This window comes from Setaria viridis, chromosome 3 (assembly GCF_005286985.2).
Source record: "Setaria viridis chromosome 3, Setaria_viridis_v4.0, whole genome shotgun sequence".
In the NCBI taxonomy this organism is placed as follows: domain Eukaryota; kingdom Viridiplantae; phylum Streptophyta; class Magnoliopsida; order Poales; family Poaceae; genus Setaria; species Setaria viridis.
Window position 1 is genome coordinate 8247445 of NC_048265.2, and position 19857 is coordinate 8267301.

Genomic DNA, 19857 nt, shown 5'->3' on the forward strand with positions numbered 1-19857 from the left:
AAAGTTCAGATGTTACCTGTCTGGAACGGCAAAGCCCATAGAGGTAAATTCCGTATGTTGCAGCGTTTGGTCTGACACCATTCGATTCCATTTCACGAAGAAGCTCAAAAGCTTCCTCTAAGCATAACCTCTCTCCATGTTTATACATACTTATCAAAACTGAGTAAGAGTAGACATTTGGTGAAGGACCAGAACTCTTCATGTCATAAAATAAGATACTATTCAAAATAAAAATCTTCATGCGGCTTGTTCATGAAATTGCAATTCTCACCAAAGAAACTTAATTAGGAGGAAATGAAACAATTATCCACCTATTCTTTGAATGTTCTCTGGCAAAATATGTATGGAGTTTGGTGCTTCTTGTAGGCCAAGTTCTCCAGATAAATACTGGACTTGAGCTAACAGTTTGGCAGCCATCTGCTGGTCACTTTGGAGAGCCCATACGGCCCAAGCGACCAAAGCGCGTGTGCTGTGGCTGCGCGGAGCGCGGCGCCTCATATTTAGTCCCACGTCGCCAAGCTATGAGCGAGGGGAGCCGGAGGATAGCAATAAAAGGAGGCGCAGGGCTCCCTCACAACTCATACCTTTCTCGGCCTTTTGGCTAAGATCAAGTGTAGTATCTGTTCTTATCAGTTTAATATCTGATATGTGGGTCATGTACCCACTTCGATATTAAATTTATTTTTTGTGGGGGAGGGTCCACCACAGTGGCTTGCCACTGGGCCCCTCGAGCGTCGTTCGGGCGTTGCACTATACAGCCCGAGCCTGGCGCGCCCCAACCAAGTCAAAAGTGAAAGTTTAATTGGGCCAGAAGGCTCTCCGATTTTTGTTGGCCCATGATAATTGACTCGAGGGGCACCAGGGCCCGCCTCGATGCCTAACGTGCCGAGATGATGATTACTGGCAGAAATGCTGAGAAATATGAGTGAGATCTTAGTCTATGCATACAAACTTCTGGGATTGCCTTGGAAAATTAACAGGTCGCAAGGAAAATCCTTAAAAATTACATACTGATGTACTAACCATAAGACAACGCTGTGATTCTATTGCAATTACAAGAATATTAAATGATTTACTGCTACATCTGATGATAGAGATGGACGAAAATGGGGATGGGAAAAAATTGGAAGGTTCTCTGTCAAATCAATGTATTAACAACTTTGCACTAGTGATGTGGGATATCCCATGAAAATTGATCCGGAAAGCTAAGATACTGTTGAAAATAAAAATCTTCATGCGGCTTGTTCATGAAATTGCAAATCTCACCAAAGAAACTTAAGAGGAAATGAAACAATTATTCACCTTTTCTTTGAATGTTCTCTGGCAAAATGTGTATGGAGTTTGGTGCTTCTTGTTGGCCAAGTTCTCCAGATAAATACTGGACTTGAGCTAACAGATTTATACCCCATGGTGAACGGTACAATATGGTGGGTTTTGCAGCCATCTGCTGGTCGCTTTGGAGAACAGCAACAAAACAGCTGTCATTTCAAGATCGGCCTGCATGTATATTTTTTTAAAAAGATCTTTTCTTTTAAGAAATACGAATAGATCCAAGTTAGACGGACCGTTCTAGTCACTTTAGGCCGTAACTTTCATTCTCGATTGGGCTAAAACAATTAGCTCAACGAAAGCACCCAGAGGCCAGAGAGGCTCATTGACACTTTTGGGCTACAAAGCAGTATGGATTATAATGGTATATCCTGAACGATTTGGCCCCAATTTTTGCAGAGAACCAGCTTAGGATGCAAAAAGAAAGGTAGATGTTTCACTTGAACAGGTAACAATTACAGAAATAGCTATTCCCAAATGAACAAAAAAAAGGGATAACGCGGGAAAAACTCGCTGCAAATATTACAGTTCGAGTACCCTAACAAAGGAAATAACCACCGTACCAAAATCAGAACCACCAAATGAATTAATCCCCATCTAACCACCAAACTGACATTGGCAAGAATTAGTTCTCCCACCATTACAGGATAAGAAGTCCATGTGAACTGAGGAAAAAGCTTCTGGGGATGGGGTGGGGCAGTCCGATCATAACAGGGCGTGCCCACCTGCGCGAATATGCTCATTCATTCAGTGCCAACCAACTGCACATTGCGTAGCAGCGCCTTTAATTGTACAGCATCCTTGCATTCTGAAGGGTCCTCCGTGGTTCCTGAGCATGTGATGCAAAACAAGGTGACATTGCTCACCTGCAAAAGAATCTGGCTGGCAATACTGCTCAGGTTTGTGATATGATTCCAGCCCATATTCTTCATTCATTTGTTGTGGCAACCTCAACCGTTTTTCCATCATCAACCTCTGCGGGTGAGCCTGATTCATGGGCAATCTCACTACACCCTGATGGGTCAGCAGACTGATTTTCAGTATCAGCAGATTGAGGCAAGGCTCCAGGCAAGGCATTGCCAGGCTCAGAAGAGCTGCAAGGTTCATCCACTGCTCCCTCTGTACTTGAGGCTTCAGCTGCACCTCCAACTTGTGTGTCAGTCTGGCCATCTTGAACATCCATAGGCCGCTCAGAGGCTTCAGCTTCCTGGGATACATTTTCCTCTTCTGTGCACAACAGTTTCTCATCATTGCGCTCAGCATCTTCTGCTAGTTCCTTGGTCTCCTCAACAGGGCCATTTTCAAGAGACACGCTTTCCAGCTGTGACTCAGTGCCAGGGGCTTCACCAATTAGCACTTCATCAGTTTCCTCCATACTAAGGGTAGTCTCTTCAGAATTCGGGGATGGTGAAGGAACAGAGGCAGCTAAGCGGTCATTGATTCCTCTATCACCATCAAACGTAAACCAGTTTGAATTCGTGAAGAGGGAGCTGCTGCAGAATACATACTCTATAAGCCACCTCACTTGTACAGAGAACAGTTTAAGTCAAAACAGCAATAATTACCTGTCCTGATCATCCCCCAACCGCAACGAAGATATTACCACTTCAGCTGATTCATCATCAAAGTAGACATCCTGAAACAGATACACAGAATTCAGCTTGCAGAAAATCCATCTCAATCAAACTATTGACCATGTACCGCCTTACATGAACTGTATTTAAGTAAAATAATGAACATATTTACGGAAATAGTATCATTAGCATACCTCATCATCTCGTTCATGGGATCCTTGTGCCTGCAATCATCAAACATGAAATACATTAGACAGAAACGTTCAAAAAAGAAATACATTAGACAGACAGGAGCAGAATCATATTAATGAATATAATATAAGTATATCACAATTATCTGGGAGAATCTCTAGGTTTTAGTTTTCCATCAAATCCATGATCGAAATTTTAAATTGTAAAACAATACCAATAAAGATATCATAGCAGATTCAGTAACTCAACTTAATTATCCTAAATAACAGTTAACAAATTATACCATGCTACCAAAGAACACAATGCTAAAAACTCAGAAAATCACCTCTTCAATGTCATCGTTGCTATATATCCCATATCGAAATGCCTGACTAAGATTATTTGCAAGTGCTGCCACATCATAGTCTCTGTCTCGGAAGTCGTCGTCATCACTATCCCTCCCACGATCGTGTAGAGAAGTTGGACGGCTGCAGCATAAAACATACATAGCCAACAATCAAGAAAGAAACATGCAATTCTCGACAATAAGTGTTTCCGCAATGTACACAGCAACCAGAAAGCTCAGGGTGGGAAAAGAACATACCCACATGCCCAATGGTAAACGTTCTCCACCTCATTGTGTTTGACCAGGACACCTGTCTGCCATTCAGCCCACTCGCTGTTCTCCTATAGAGATAAATTTCATAAATGTAAATGTGTATACAACACAAACAACAGTGTCAAATTGTTGTGCCAATGATGAAATAGAAACTTGAATTACCTGCAAGTGATTCTGGATCACACTGCTACTATTTCCCAACTGAATGAGCTTATTTGCTATACGAGTTATGTGGCCAATATTCCCAATTCTCGGGGGTTCTTTCCCTTCTGACGGTAATGTTGGCTGCAAATAGAAGATATAATCAAGACTCGGGATCCTATGACAATGTAGCCCAGCAAAGGAGAAACTTAGATGAAAAGAATCCAGGAATAGATTACCCCATTAGAGTCCACTGACAGAGATGATTTTTTTTCTGCGGCAAGGACTTTACCGACAAGGTCACAGTCATTAAGGACATGGTCAATTAGTTGATTTCTTTTAACCTCGAGGCAAGAAACAATAATGTTCTCGACATGATGATGCAAAAAGTTATTATAAGGGTACCTGCAGCACCAGGAAATATATGATTATTTTCCTTTAACAAATGAAAACTGGTAAGCAAAAAAAATATGCAGTAGCTCACTTACTGAAAGAACAAATCAATGCAATGCTTTATTGCTGATTGGCTTATTAGCTCCTTCTCAGCAATTTCACTACCAATTGTTAGCAAAACAGAGATGAACTCCACAATCTGAAAGAAACAGAAATAACATTTATTAAACTCAAAATAGAACAGGAAGACGCATTAGAAGAAGGAACAATTAATTGGACCTTCCAAGCCTGGCCTAACTGCAGAGTTATGCAAAGTAAACAGAAGTTAGAGGCCATTCAAGACTCGGGTTTAGTGCGTATCTCACTCAGCACTAAGCAGCATTAATGATTCCATCAAATAACTAGGAGACTAAGAATAATTTATTCTGGGAGAAGAAAAGATCGGCTTAAGATGTGGAGAATTAATCACATATGCTCAAACTAAAAGTAAGAGATTCACAGCATCAGAGCACACCTTCAAACGGTGTTTCCCAAGAGGCGGACGCAAACATCCATACGTAGTAGGCAAAACATTTTCAGAAGAAGTAATGTCCAATAGCTTCAGCAAATCACCTAATATGAGAATACAGGTATACTGGTAAGTTCCCTCAAAAAGGTAATATAGCGTTTCATTAAACATGCCAGTTGCCAGGTGTGCCACCATGCAACATGAATTATGATAAGGATTAAGGAGAATGCATGTGATAGAAAGCATCAGATAACAAGTGAAACAGATAAGTAATCTGAGTGACGTTAAATTGATAGAATCAATTAAAGACCACTCACCTAAACTCTCCAGCATACCATCAACTGTCTCTGGACTAGCGGTGACCAGCGTCCCGTGACTTAAGTTACTTCTAAATGCTTGGTATGAGGCTGATGCTAGTCTTTTTGGGTCCAACAAAGATATACACACTGACAGTGAATGAACCAGAACAGATTTTGGTCTTGATTCTTCAAGAGCGTGACGAAACAACCTACCAACAAAACTGATACCAGGAACAAGTCAAGAAAAATGAACATGATGATAGTTGGGACAGGAAGGGATATGATGCTCAAAAGTTACAATTTCTGATAACATAACAAGTTAAACGAGAAGACAAACCTTGGGCTGCATATTTTTGCAGCAAGAGCAGGAGGGGCACATCGAGTTACTGCAGAAAGGATTTCTGCAGCATTCGCGTGTACTTCAGGGGAGTCCTGTTTGGTAGAAGTAGCATAGATATATGAGTTCTTTACTAGCAAATAGATAGAAAAAATATCAAGCAGATGAATTCTACTGACTACTGAGATAACAAACCAATAGCAACCCTAACCACTGCAAGTCCAAATTGATAATGCCACAGTTAAATATCGAATATGTATGTTGTATAGCACTATGTTACTGAGTGATCAAGAGTCAGTACTTACAGATGAGCTAAATTTATCCACAATCATTTCCAGGACATCTGTATTCTCTAACCATTGCAATGTATCCGCAAAATTCGAGTATATGGTTTCATCAGCACCAATCAATCTCATCAACACCTGTTTTACAGTCAATTTGATGAACAACATCAACCATTGCACTCACCAAACTAGATGGAGAACGAATCCAGTAACGGCCTACCTCCATTATTGAAGTGATACCAATGAGGTCAACAAGCTGGACAACAATGTCTGGATGCTCCTAAAGAGGATAAAAAGAAGAAAAAAAGTAACATAAATTGGAATGTGCACAAATGACTGCATGTTTACAGCATGTATAGGACTTTACACGACTGTCAAAGAAAGGAGACAATTGAATGTATCAAAAACACAATGTAGGTAATGAGCAGAACTGAGATTTCGATCATAGAGAAAATAGGAATCCAATATCAATTGATCTTGAATCATCACTTTCAATCATGCACCCATACACAGTCCAGAACAGTAAATATCATGGATTTTCAGTCAGTCAGCAAGGCAAGAAATGCACATGGATAAGAACATAAGCATAACTTGACTTACAGTAAAAACTGTACAGTAGGTTTCTTGGGTTGGTAAAACAGAATATGAACATGCACTCAATGCAGGCAGGTTAAGCTAGAGGTTACCTAGTAGGCTAATAATGAAGACATGGTAGAAACAACTACATTTCTACAAAATAAACCAGTAATACCTGAACATAATTCATAAGAGGAGCAGTCTTCCGTAGCATCAAACATATCACCACCTAAAACAAACAAGTAGCCAAACTGAGCTTCATTTAAAACATTGCAGAGGTCTTGAAGACAAGTTTATCCATGATTAAAGAGGTCAGGTAGAAGAGGAGGGTACCTTACTGAAGTAACCAGCTAGCAAAGTGCTATGTGGATGGTCAGGTTTTACAAATGAGAAAAGTAAATCCATTAACTGTGTCATGTAGCAGAAGGAATGGAGATCATTAAGAGTTCATAAACCTGTGCAGTAAAATATTCCAGAGAAATGTTTTAACAAGTAAATTATTTACCTCAACATCCTCTACCAAGGTTCTCAAGATAATGTCAATTTCACAAGTAAAAATCTCACAAGCAATAAATGGAAACCTACAAGAGGTAGACAAGGGAAGTTCGACAAGGCTCATCAGTGAACTAGTTTAACATATGGCATGGTATTAAACAACAAATATTCATATCATACTTGAAAGATCGTTTCTTCTCTGAATCCTCCGGAACTTCTTCCATGATGTAACGAAGTAACTGCTCCACTTGGGCTTTATCTCGCAAGCTAGATACAGCATTCATACATTTTAGACAGGAGAACAAAACTGCAACCAGGTGAAGCCCAATTGAAAGCTACACAGTATGGTGGCACTTCACACTATTTCTAATCTATAACATATAAGCTACTCTCTTTTTTGGGAATGGAAACAAACAAATATAACTAAAGAAAAGGCAAACTTCAGCTTATATAAACAATTAATTTCACCAGACACACATAGTCCACATTTATCAGCAGTTAAAACAACCAACACATATAAAAAGAAACAGAAGCAAACTCAAATAAATGATTGTTAAGCTGAACCTACTCTGCAAACGCTTACAAAATTAAGAAAAGGAGAACGAGTTTAGATGTTTTTTAGAAGATAAAGGAACTAGTCCAGATGCATTCTGCTAAGCTAATTACATACCAAATGCCAGAAGTAAAATGCATAGGGATCTTGAAAGGACACGCAATAGTTTGTATGTGCATATGAATTGAAATTACAGCTTCTTCTCAGCTTTGTATGATAGAACCCCATAGGCACTTCTGATGTATAAAACAATGGCTGAAAAGGATGGATGCATGTGATGAGATGGCTTTTGCTACCTTATTTATTCAATAAAAAAAGGTTCCTTTGCCTGTAAACTACATTGAGAAACACCTATCAGCAATATGTGCTAGAATCATAAAGCGATAAATGTTCAACAGTAATTTGGATGCTGAAAACTGTAATAGCTTGATGACAGGTCAGGGTCTTACAAATTTATGAGTCGAGTATTCAGTGCTTTGCACTCTTGAATAATCTCATCCTCGTCAAGAAGCTCCTCCAATGTAAAGTTCTCCTTGTCTAGAATTGTATCCACCTGATCAGTAGAGAAACAGGTTAGGCAAGTGAAGTGGAGATGTCCCAGTGTGTGCTGTTCACAAAGGCCTTGTGATGGTAAAGAAGCATGCCAAATGATTAATGCATACCAGCAAACATGCTCAATCCAGAGACACAGTCACTACTAAATGAGTACGGATGAATAAAAGAACACATCCAGAGCACAAAGTCACTACTAAACATGCTGCCCTTTCGCTGCTCTAGATTTGTTCGAATTTGTTGTTTCAGGAACGCAAGTTGGGTAATGCAATAACCGAGTATAAATGGGTGCCTATCTTGACACCACAAAAGATACAGCGCGCGGAAGCATGGCGCGCGCACGAGCACAGAGGGGGATAAAATCCCGAGGCAGCAGCAACGAGCCCTAAGCGACGCGGATAAGCAACCGGAAGGGCAGCAGGCAAGACTAGACCCCCACCGGCGATCCGGCTAGCGACACGCTCCCAGCAGGGGCGGCAGATTCAAGCGAAGCATCAACGCAGCGCAGGCGCAGGGGAGGGATGAGACGAGAGGCGCAAGGGAGGAGTGTACTCACGGGCGAGGCCGCGGAGAGGCCGGTCATGCGCCAGAACATGGCGGCGAGGTGGCGGGAGGCGCGGGATCCGCACCAGATCTAGGGTTTGGGCGCTCGCGGAGGGCGAGCCGGCGGCGGTGTCGAGGCCCCCGCGATCGGCGGGGAGGGGCGCGGGCGGATCGAAGGGGTTGCGGCGGTCAGGGGAGCGGGGTGGCGAGGCGTGGGCGCCCGTGTGGGAGGGAGGAGAGAGAGGGGGGAGCCAAGCAAGGCCAAGCGAGGGAGAGAGAGGAGGGGAGGGTGGTGGTGCGTGAAGGAGAGCTTGTGTGGTGTGGTTTTGGGTCGGCGGCTCGATCTGGTCGCAGGCTCTCGCAGCGCAGCGCAGCGCTGCCCCAAACGGGAGGGGAGGCATCTGTGCCGCAGTTTCAAATCAAAAGGGCCTTGGAGCTGGACGGGTCGGAAGGCCCTCTCCCTCGCAATTGCAACTACTCTGTCTGACTGGATGGACTGGGCCTGGACCACCACCATTATCAACTAGTAATGCGCAAGCTCAGTCCCAACTGGCGTCCCTCTTTCGCTCTACGCCTCTACCTCATCCGCTTCCTATGATTGAACACTGCCATCATCTGCCTCTTTTACCGTCCACTAGTGGTAGTTGTATCTACTCCTGACTCACGCCGACCCATCTGGAAACGATTAGTATATGGTGTACAGGCGCCACTATGCCACTATGCTGGAACAATCTCTTTGCACTGTTGCCAGATAATGTTTCAAAAAAAAAACTGTCGCCAGATTCAATTCAAGGCCGTTACACGAGTCCTCATGTTGCTCCAAGTCCAACACAACACTTGTGTATTGCAGTATCACGGCATGCCTCGGCCTCGGCCTCGGCCTCAGCTTCAGGAAGCTAGTGGGATTGTGAGAAAAAGACTGACAGCTTTCTGCGTCAGAAACCGGTGATGTCACTGGAGCACGCAGAGGATAAGGAAACGGTAACTCACTATGCCTTGGCCCGCTGTCGCTGCTCCATGAAGTAGACGAGGCATCCAAAAGTTCAGAGTCCCTGCCCCGCTAGAGTTGCAAGTTTATTACCAGCATCGCCGATTTGCTAATGCAAAGCCTCTAACCTAGTAACATTGGCAACATGACGTGAAAATTTTCCCAGTAAAACATACCAGATTTAATGCAATAAGCCTACAAAAGTTAACTGTTACTGCCAATCTGCCATGTATTTGCTACCCGTGTCTAATTAGAGCAGCAAGTACAAAGCGCATATCCTTAGAAGGCTTGTCCAGAGCGTGGCAGAATCAACACAATTTTTTTTTCACTACTAGTCTTTTGTTTCAGCATTAAAATACAATCTCACCAAACTGCCAGCTGAAGAGTATTTGGGCCACCACCCAACAAAGCAAAGGAAGCTACAACCCCGGGTAAACACTTGCTTGTGTGACCGGCGGCAACAGCATTGCAGGAGGGAACTCCCTGCAATGAAAACGACATGCTACGGCAACAGTACAAAAATACAAGTTACAAGGGATTTACATGCAATTAAGTTGCAGCAAACTTCTATCCATTCATCTAGTGAAGCCTCGTCAACTCTTCCACCCTCTTGGACAGCTCCTCCACAGGAACACCCATAGCCTTAGACACCTCCTCCATCTTGCCCCTGCTAAGGTCAAGGAATGACTCGATCAGGTCACCATCAAGGAAGTTCCGAGCTTCCGCCGTCTTCTTATCATTATGGAACGAACGCCATTGCTCATGACTCAGGTTTCCGACACCCTTTATGAATTTCACAAGAGTGGACTGGAGTTTCTCCAGAAACACGTATTGGTCATGTGGGAGGGAGGCGATGATGCCAATTACCCCATTTATTGTGCCAAAGATGACCGTGGGAATCTGCCCTATCTCTGAGTCCGGAAGGCGCATCACGAGTGAACCATGGCGGAACCTATTCACAAACTCTCCAAGATGGTACTCCCCGACAACCTCCAGCCTGGCCCGTTCATCATCTGTGGCGGCATCACTGTTCTTGCGCACAGTGAATAGGTTATAACTATTTTCTGCCCCGATATAGGCTTCATCATCAAGCATCTCAACTGCAGTCATCCAGTTGGCGTTATAATCCCTAGCACGCTCTTCGATCGCACTTTCCTCGTGCTGCTCAAAAGAAAAACAAATTAGTAATTAGCCCAACAAAGCAACTCAAACAAAAGTCACAAATAATGCAATGTGTCAAGCAAACAGTTAATGGCTACCTTGTAGACCAGCAGGGATATCGATTTCATCAGATCTCCAACCACAATGAAGTCCCCACGGGTTTGAGTATACAAGGCCAGTATGTGCCCATGGTGCCCACACTCAGATTGCAGCTCATGTGAACCATCCTCACGAAGCATCCACTTATATAATTGAATCTTCTGGTTGATAGCAGCCAACAATTTCCCATTGAATGCATTCAGCGAATAAACTGCACCTTTAGTTTCTTTCTCTACGATTAATTGCAACCTTCCATCTTCAACAGCAAATACAAGGATTCGCCCCTACGACAAGATGCATCAATAATATATAAGCATTTTGTGCAAGAGAACTGAATAACAAAATTCAAAGAAATAAGCAGCAAGCAGTAGTAAACTGAATAATCATTGAAAGGGAGAACAGAGCATCAATGAAACATCAGGCTCTCAGACATACCTTTGTTGGTTCATTTTCCTCGGGTAAAACATATGCAGTTCCCACACAGTAATAAACATTATTATCATCCGCAAATGAGCAGCTAATGATTGAGCAGCCACATTCGTATTGATCTAGAGGATATGTAGACAGGAACTCAAAAGTCTGATGATCTAACAGACGAATATAATGAGTCTCACTTTCCTCCATACTAGTCTGGTTGTACTTGAAACTGCAAAATGCTAGTGTCCTTGATTGCTCCTGGTGGCAAATGCGACGTGCTTGTTCATTAAGGGGGATTGTGCGGATATGAAGCTTTTGGATATCATCAATCGTTCCAATGGAGAGTTCACCTTCTTTAGCAATTGCAAGGCTGTGAATTGAAAAAAGAAGGGGTGAGCTGAAGCAAACTTAAGACAGTGATACTGTTTCCGAATAATTACTAAGAGAAACTACAAGAATAGTGACGTGAATGAAGTGTGAGCTCACAGCATCAGGTAGAACGGAACTAGCAACAATCAATAATCAAGCAAACACATTAAAAGATATAACTACCATACTCCCTCCGTCCTAAAAAAAACAAGACGGTAAAATGACCTTGTTTGCCCCTATTTATTAGTCATATTTGGCGCTAATTGACAGCCGCATGCAGATGCACATACCAAATAGGGTAAAACGACTTGTTTTTTGGGACAAATTTGAATCCTAGATTGACTTGTTTTTTGGGAGGGAGGGAGTAGGTTATAAAGGATTTCTCTTGTCTAATGTGACTGTTGATGATAAGATTTAAGTACGTAACCATTAAAAGGAGGTAGCTTCATAAAGTCAAAAGTATCATCAGATTGTAAGCAAAGCTTATTTTTTTAAAAAAATGCTACTGCTAGTATAAATTTAAAAACCAACTTTGTCAAGAACATGTTCCACACATTCAAAAAACTGCACAAAGATCTGATGGCTATGCAAAATGGCTTGTAGGAAAACGTCTCGACCGAATAGACATATTCACAAGTACATAGAGGAGCTAGTGAACTCAAAGATTAAGTAATTTCATGCCACAAAATCTAGAGTGAGAAAGAACCTGTCTGGAAAAGCGGCTGTATTGAAAGGGCACATATGATTAACTTCTTTCAAATTGACATTGCTATAGAGAAGCTTCTTATTGCTGCTATAGATGACTGTTGGCCTATCTGATGAAGCAAACACGTGGGTGGTACCCTTTGATGAGAATGTACGAAGGCTGATTGGTTGGGTCCCGAGGGAAACCTTCTTTCTATCAGTCAGTTCACCAGTACTTGCATTCAGCAGAAAACTGAACAGGTTACCATCTCCAAGAGCACAAAGTAAATACGAAACCTGAAAACAGAAGCATGTATATGTTACTTGGAAGTTGCCATTTTTGCTTTCAATGGACCTTAGGAAAGTGAGGTCAAGAGCATACCCCCTCCAAGGTGCACAGCAGAACAGACCGAGGAACAATTTCTCCACCCAAATTCTCCTTCCTTATTAATTCAAGATCTGGAAGTGAAAATATTCTAACACTTATATCTGTCCACATCCCAACGGCAGCTAGGGAACTATACTGTGGATTCTCCCCAATTGGGTTCAAATCAAGACAAGAAATCTCATGTTCTAGCTGTGCATGTTTCACTTCAACAAGCTTAGAATCCCTAATTTCTAGGTAAACAAGATGGCCACCACCTGTTGCCAACAGAACCTGCAACACATTTGTGCAATCAAAAAATATTATGTGAAAATAAATAGAGTTGGCATCCAATAATTCAAATACATTTGTACTTAGGACATTCAAGTAATAAGTAATATTTCTAAACATTATGGCTGCTGATGATAATGTCTGCACAAATCAAAGCAATAGGTGAAGTGAACTGATACTGCAATATCCGGGATCAACTACATAAAGTTGTTAATTTCAGGCACCATTTGGCTAACACCCCGTTTGGATGTAGATACTGTAGTCCAGAATTTGGAATTAGTATTTGGTGCCATCAATATCGCTGTTTGGATGATCTGAGAATTGGAATTGGAAACTTACTTCAATACCAAGGGGTATTCGGCCTACTGCTGCAGTCCATCACACGATACCGAGCCCTTCCCCTCCGCATTGGCTGGAATCGCCCTCCCAGCTCTCTCCCGTATCTCTCTCCCTCTCGCATCTCTCCTCTTCTCCGTCTCTCGCATCTCTCCCCCAACGCGGAGCTCTGGCGGAGGGCAGGGCGCAGCTCAGGCGGACGGATCCGGTGCTGTATCTTCAGCAGGTAACGAGAAAAGCTCGGGGCGAAGGTGAACTGGGTACGTCTGCAAAGGCTCCGACGGGGAGGGAATCGAAGCGCGGCGGCAGCGGCGCAGAGGAGGACGGGGAGCAGGCCATGACAGTGGCAGGAAGGAACTCCGTGCTGAGGCTCGGATGCCTAGCCCCCTCCATCTCCCACCTCTCCAAGCCACACGCCACCCAAATCGAGCTCGTGCCTCTCCCATGTCAACGCAAATCAAACTCAAGCTTGGCAAATCGAGCTCGAATTGCATCTGCCCTCCAAACTGCCGGCATGGAGGACATAGGCCAAGGTCTAATCGCATCTCCCCCTTTTCTGATCTGAACTCTGCCTCCCTCTCTGCATGCTGATCTGCAGGGGCGCCGCCACTCTCCTCACCGTGGGCAGCGGCAGGAGCTCCGTGACTTGACTTGCCGGCCAAGGACGGGGTGACTCGTCAGCAAAGGACGGGGCGACGCGACGAACTTGACCGGGTGGAGGCTTGGACGGGGGAGATGGGATACACGGCCAAGTTTCAATTCATTTGCACATCCAAACAGAAATTGAATTGAACTGCTCAGGATTCCAAAAGACATTGCAATTGTCATCCAAACAACAGAATTCGAATTGTGTCTTTCAATATCATGGCTGGTTTGGTATTGAACCCAATTCAATACCAAGCCCTCCAATATCGACATCCAAACGCACCCTAACAGTTTTTCAATTCCGATTTCCTTTCCGGATTTGGGCTAGCAATTACCTTGAGCATCATTTTTGGATCCATAACAACAAAACTTTACTCAGTTCAATAAAGATTCTCTTCAGTTGAACCATAACAATTAGCAATCGCGCACTGACCCTCAGACTCAAGGAAAAAAAACAAAAGAAAACTAGGAATACCAGTTTACAGGTTCCAAACGAAGGCAAAAATTAAAGTCATATATGGATCACAATTAATACTAAAAAAGGACAGTATTATTGTGATTGCAAGTGCACAACAAACAATTTTTTATAAGCTCAGCTTTGTCTGTAGTCAATGGTTCTCACGCTTAAACCTGTTCTCTTCTGGATTATTTAGGGTAATTTTAGAGTTGATGCATGTCAGAATGTGCATTGACAAAAAGGCAATAGGGCACTAAAGCAGAAAAACACCCCCAAAGTCTGTATTACTACACATCTAACGATCAGAATATATTTGGCAACATATCATTACTTGCTAGGGGAAAAAAGGAAAGACAACTTCCCAAGAATAGAAAGAACAAGGGGAATATCAATTAAGTGACACAGGTAAGTGTGACTGGTTGTATCACTGTTTTATGTGATTGACCCCCATTCAAATTTCCAAAGAAAACACAGCAATCCAAAAGCAAAGCACCTGACTGGCATTAGCTGAGGCAACATTGACTGAAAATCCTGCTGGTGCATTCCATTGATCCACTAGCTCCTGAGAGGTACAACTGACTAACCGAACAGAATTAGCAGTAACCTGCCATTCAAAGCAAAGGTAAAGTGTTAATAGTTGATCTTGTACCACATAACTGCTAACATGATGAATAATGATATTCAAGAAACTAATTGGCAGACATACCAAAAAAAAGAACTTGCTTTTTTCTTTAAAACACCGACTACTCATCTTTTACCATAACACTATAATGTTTTGCTAGTCTGCTACTATGCCAAATGCAAGGAAAAGCTGATAAGATTATCATTAAAAGAGGCACCTGTATAAGAAGATCATTGATCACATTTTGACAAAACAGGGTCTGGGTTTGTGCATCAAACCCCTCTATCTCAGTTTCTTCTAGTTCATCTTCCATGTTCATCGCCAAGAACCGTGTCTCACTTATAAAGCTCACAACTAGGTACATGTCGTAAGGATCATTGAAAGAAGATTTCAATGACCATAATCCCTTGATACCTTGGAGCTCTACTGAAGCCTAATGAAGCAAGAGACAATAAACAACTCAACTTCTCTATATTAAAAAGTTTGCCATAACAAACTAGTCTTAACTGAATACCTGCTCATTAATCCCTATACCATTGCGAACCACACGAAGGGAACCATCTTTAAATGCCCCAGAACAAGTAACCACCTGACCCTGACCCTGCCTATCAAGGTCAACCACGCAGAAGTCCACAATAGGTCCAAGATTCACATAACGTTCCAGAACTTCAACAAATGAACCACTTGCATCAGCTTGGAGGTTCAGCTTTACCAGCTGTAGGAAAAATAGAATGATTATGACATATTCCAAGACCAATATAAAGGATATCATGTGTGCTTTTTTCATCTAACATGGAGGAATGGAAAGGGCTAGAAAGCATTTGACCTACCTGTGAATCGCCAAATCGTGAACCAACATAAACAACACCATTATCAAGATATGAAATTGATGATGCAATTGAAGTCTCTCCCAAGTACTCTACTTTCAAACCAGTAACCCTAAAATAAAGACAAAAGGTGAAACAGAATACTTGTTAGGTAAGAGCCTTTTAGTTTCCAAACAATATGCAAGCTGTTACCTTTCTCGTTCATGGGTAAGGACAAGTAAATGCAGAGTTCCTGTATTATCGCCGAGCAAATATCGAGAACCATCTGGGTCAACCCGTCCATAAGCTCTTATGATGGACTAGCAAGAAATTAAACCAGGAACAAAGAATTAGACAGTGTAGACGTGATACCTACCAACAATGAAGTTGGCACCAAAAAAAATTGAAAAGATGTAGTGAAGAGGTTACTTGTTTTATTGGTATAGCTTTAAATGTAGCATTGGCATTGCAGTAAACTATTGTCTCCTCGCCAATAATTATGACGCCACCAAGTGGAGCTGGTACAGGTATTAACAAACCGGCACCATTGTCTAAGTTATTCTGGGACCAAGGACCCTCAACAAAATCTTTGTCCTTCAGTGCAACTTCATATGTCTTCACATGCCTCGCGTCTTTATTATCCTGAAGTATAGCACAGAGCACGCAAATTATAAAAGCTACAACCATAAATCATAACAAACGCAGTTCAAATGTTCAAAACTATATTGTTTCCAAAGGAGAAGTCAGAAGTCATAAAGAAGTTCAAACAAACCTGGTAGAGGACAACAATAGTAGGTTTAACACAACCATGCAGAAACTTGATGTCCAGTACTTGAAGTTCTTCGAGTCTATCATAACAAAATGCTAACTATAAGGGAGTCTGAATAACATTAACACTAACTATTAGGCAATATACTCAAAATATCAGAGTCCATATACATTTGGATAAAGTTAATCACCAATAATGAAAAATTAAGATTTGTGATGAGCTTCCCAAACAAATGAATGTTGCTAACATAGTAACATAGCTCATGGTTGATAGCAAGAGACAAACGGTAAAGCATTAGTATGCTCTCGAGATGCCATGAGAAATTATGTGCTTCAATTTGATCGACAAACAAGCGAAGACATAATAACAAAATAAACACAACAATTTTATGCTAATGAATAGAAGAATTGAAAAATCAAAACAAGGTTCGACCATGTGCACATTATGGTTCTCTAACAAAATTCTGTAAAGGTTGCAACAACACATGGACAAATAGTGAGTATGCACACGTGCTTCAATATTTCTAATTATAGACCACAACCACAACAATTTCCAGATCACATAAATATTCTTCTCAATTCTCAGCAAATAAAAACAGTTAGAAATTTCCACACTCATACCTGATATTGAAAGCTTCCTTCAGCTGTCCTTTGTTGTCAAATGGTATAACCTGACAAGGAAGGATAGTCAAAGGAAATAAGAGATCCATATTGGATATGTATAAGTACAATTTGGTAATAAATGACGAATCAGAAATTCACAAACCTAATGAAGCAGACAGTATGCTTACCTTAAATAAGCCGTCATAGAGGTGAAGACCAATAAGTCTACAGTCAGGGTCGATAATTCCAATCTACACAATAAACAAAAGGCCAGTTGTTAGTATTACTGTGTCCAGGTAAAATATTGCTCTCCCTCTATACATGCAAAAGTCTGTAAAATGATGGATAACTGAAAGTTCAAGTCAAAGGAAAATTTCCATGCTGTTCCAACAAGCCAATACAAGGGGTTGAATCTGAAAAAGATGACTGCACCTGTCCATTGTCAGTAGGACGGCCAATGCGATCAGAAACATCACCCATTGCTCTACATAAACAGAAAAAACATTATTCATCCATACAAAAATAGGCAGCTGCAGTGTTTCAACTTTCAACATATGTTATTGAGTGGCAATATGCTTTTGCCCTATGGACAAATTAAGTGGGACTTGCGACCTCAATCATTGCTTTATAAAGTTAAAAAAAAAGGAAAGTCAATGCCCAAACCTGGTGAGGAGCTCTGATTTTTCTGTGTCCCATTGCAGAACACAGAATTTGTACCTCTCCGTAGCAATGAAAAGAAAATCCTGAGTCTCATTCTGAGGAGCAGAAACAATAGAAGATTAATTTAAAGACTTCACAATGACAAAATATCAACTGTTATAGCTAGCTTACATGAGGCCGGAAGAGCTCAATTGTTGCGATCCTTCCGTATATAGGTACATCAAGCATAGGCTGCTAGGAAAACAAAATCGTTATGGTCTCATGGTTGCAGACTATGATGCAAAATACTTCATCAAATGTCAATGCTATAAACCACTGACCTGAAGGCCCTGAGGAGTAAGCAAATGGATCTCGATGCGGGTACATTTCCTGAAAGGTTGGTACACGTAAGCTTTAGCAAAGGATTTAACAGGCATTTAACTTGCACTCTTGCAGCAGTTGAAAGAGTTTCGTGGTGACATCATAGAATGTATCACTAGGCAGCAAATTCACCACAAACGGCCATAGAACATCTGACATTTCGTCAATTGTAGTTTGATTTCATCATGCCGTTTTGTATTACTAAACCTGTTCAACATCCTAGTAGGGTTTAACTGTGCTAATGTCAGATCCCACATAACTAGGGGGCAAACCCAATTAGTCCTCCCAAAAAAGAAAAATATGGAGGGAATCAGACGCGTTCGCTTTCCCTGTCTCGTCCCGCGCAGAAATAAATCTGGAACAGTCCAGACGAATTCGAGGAAATCACGCATTGCAGAGTGTTCCAGCTCAGGGCAAACCCTAGGCCGCCTCCCACCTCCAACCCAAAACCCTAAGAGACGCCGCCCTGGGCCTAATCCGAATGGCTTGGCCATTCCGGAGGATTAGAACCATGGCTGAGAGGGAGAAGACGGGGGAAGGGGGGTGGGGATTAATTAGCGCGCTTACGCGATGATGAGGTTGAGCTGGTTGGGGCTGGTGAAGTTGCCGACGCAGGAGTGGCTGACGCTGGTCGGCTTGTGCGCCGTGACCACGTAGTTCCACACGCTCATCTCCGCCGCCGCCGCCGCCGGGGGCAGTGGGCTCTGGAAGGTCGGGGAAGGAGGCGGTGGTGGTCAGAGAGGGACGAGGTGTCGCTCGGGAAGGTCGCGCTCGCGCAGCTTCTTTTCTAGCGCGGCGGAGCTGTGCCGGACGTCGTCGGCCCACAGGCCCGGGTATCTCATAGTTGGGCTGGGCTGCTTTCCTTATCCGTACGATCATCCCTGTTTAGTACTTGGCCTGCAATGTTAGGCCCAGCCATTTCATCGTTGGGCCGGTGCCTTAATATTAATCCTGTTTCGTTTGGAAATATCGTCTCAAAAAAATGGCTTTGGAAATCTAAGTACCCCTCCATTCCAAGATGTAAGTCGTTTTGGGTTTTCTAGGTGCATACCTATATTTATGTCTAGATACATAATAAAATTTATGTACCTAGAAAAGCCAAAACGACATACATTTTGGACCGGAGTATCAAGAAAAATATATGGCTTTGGCTGGGCAATCAATTTCACAGAGCCACTCTTAAGTCTGTAACCGTGTAACGCGTGTATGCTCTCTAGTAACCAAATTATTTGCAAAACTAAAGTTGGAAGAAATTTATCTCAATGGATATGTATAGCAATTTTGACGTTCCACCATTTATGTGGCATGGTTTGCTAGCTCCATTCTCTGGCAGAGAGTAACTACTTGCAGCGTTAAAGCGAACCGATGAACATGTTACCTTCGTCACAGACATAGAGAATGGCATTCATCGCTCTAGAGAGCGGCATGTGGGAATGGCCTGATAAGCTCAGGTAACATTGGTGATGGCAAAGCGGAGGCCGCTTTATTGAAACACCGCGCATAACATTTTCATCTCAGACGGCTCCCCACTCGGATCTCCGAATTGCTATGCATTGATCAATCTCCACCGCATAGCAACGGGTGAAGATTTTGCGAAGAGAAAAGGGTCAATCTCCACATGCCTTCGCTTTCCCTGTCTCATTCTATGCAGAAAACATTTGGATCCTTGAGCAAGGCTTGCCTTGCCCAGCCCAGCAAGAATCTACGGGAGATCTCAAAGTTTGGTTGACGGGCAAGCAGTCTTAGGGCTCGTGCTGTCAAGACAAAATCCTTGCTAGCTCTAGAGAGCCAGTTCGGCTCGGTCTGCCTGGCGAGGAGAGGCTTGCCCTTGCTGGCAAGGCGAGGCAAAGCTT

At 42.5% G+C, this 19857-nt stretch overlaps 2 protein-coding genes and 1 non-coding gene across 4 annotated transcripts; 1 reads left to right on the plus strand and 2 right to left on the minus strand.

The window, feature by feature from the left end:
* Positions 1 to 580: 580 nt before the first annotated feature.
* LOC117851136 (U2 spliceosomal RNA) lies at positions 581 to 779 on the plus strand. The gene has a single exon (XR_004639494.1). It is a non-coding gene; the product is annotated as a U2 spliceosomal RNA (small nuclear RNA).
* A 964-nt stretch (positions 780 to 1743) lies between these two features.
* On the minus strand, positions 1744 to 8752 carry LOC117848957 (uncharacterized). Of its 2 annotated transcripts, none has more exons than XM_034730554.2 (19): positions 8388 to 8752; positions 7729 to 7832; positions 6907 to 6993; positions 6737 to 6812; positions 6565 to 6639; positions 6407 to 6460; positions 5876 to 5935; positions 5677 to 5793; positions 5372 to 5466; positions 5053 to 5255; positions 4742 to 4839; positions 4323 to 4426; positions 4074 to 4239; positions 3856 to 3978; positions 3679 to 3761; positions 3421 to 3562; positions 3098 to 3127; positions 2895 to 2965; positions 1744 to 2819 (listed from the first exon to the last, which is right to left on the minus strand). In XM_034730554.2, exons 1-19 carry the CDS (start codon positions 8424 to 8426, stop codon positions 2258 to 2260), a joined length of 2289 nt encoding a protein of 762 aa, XP_034586445.1. In that variant the 5' UTR covers positions 8427 to 8752; the 3' UTR covers positions 1744 to 2257. The 2 variants fall into 2 exon arrangements, with proteins under 2 accessions (XP_034586445.1, XP_034586444.1); XM_034730553.2 differs by having other exon boundaries at positions 1744 to 2822; positions 8388 to 8751.
* Positions 8753 to 9662: 910 nt separating this feature from the next.
* Positions 9663 to 18775, minus strand: LOC117848956 (DNA damage-binding protein 1). The gene is made up of 19 exons (XM_034730552.2): positions 18572 to 18775; positions 17965 to 18013; positions 17816 to 17875; positions 17648 to 17739; positions 17417 to 17468; positions 17173 to 17235; positions 17003 to 17052; positions 16386 to 16461; positions 16043 to 16255; positions 15827 to 15933; positions 15638 to 15746; positions 15322 to 15522; positions 15025 to 15240; positions 14679 to 14789; positions 12475 to 12750; positions 12115 to 12389; positions 11058 to 11409; positions 10622 to 10906; positions 9663 to 10523 (listed from the first exon to the last, which is right to left on the minus strand). Exons 1-19 carry the CDS (start codon positions 18673 to 18675, stop codon positions 9942 to 9944), a joined length of 3273 nt encoding a protein of 1090 aa, XP_034586443.1. The 5' UTR covers positions 18676 to 18775; the 3' UTR covers positions 9663 to 9941.
* Between the last annotated feature and the right edge of the window lie 1082 nt (positions 18776 to 19857).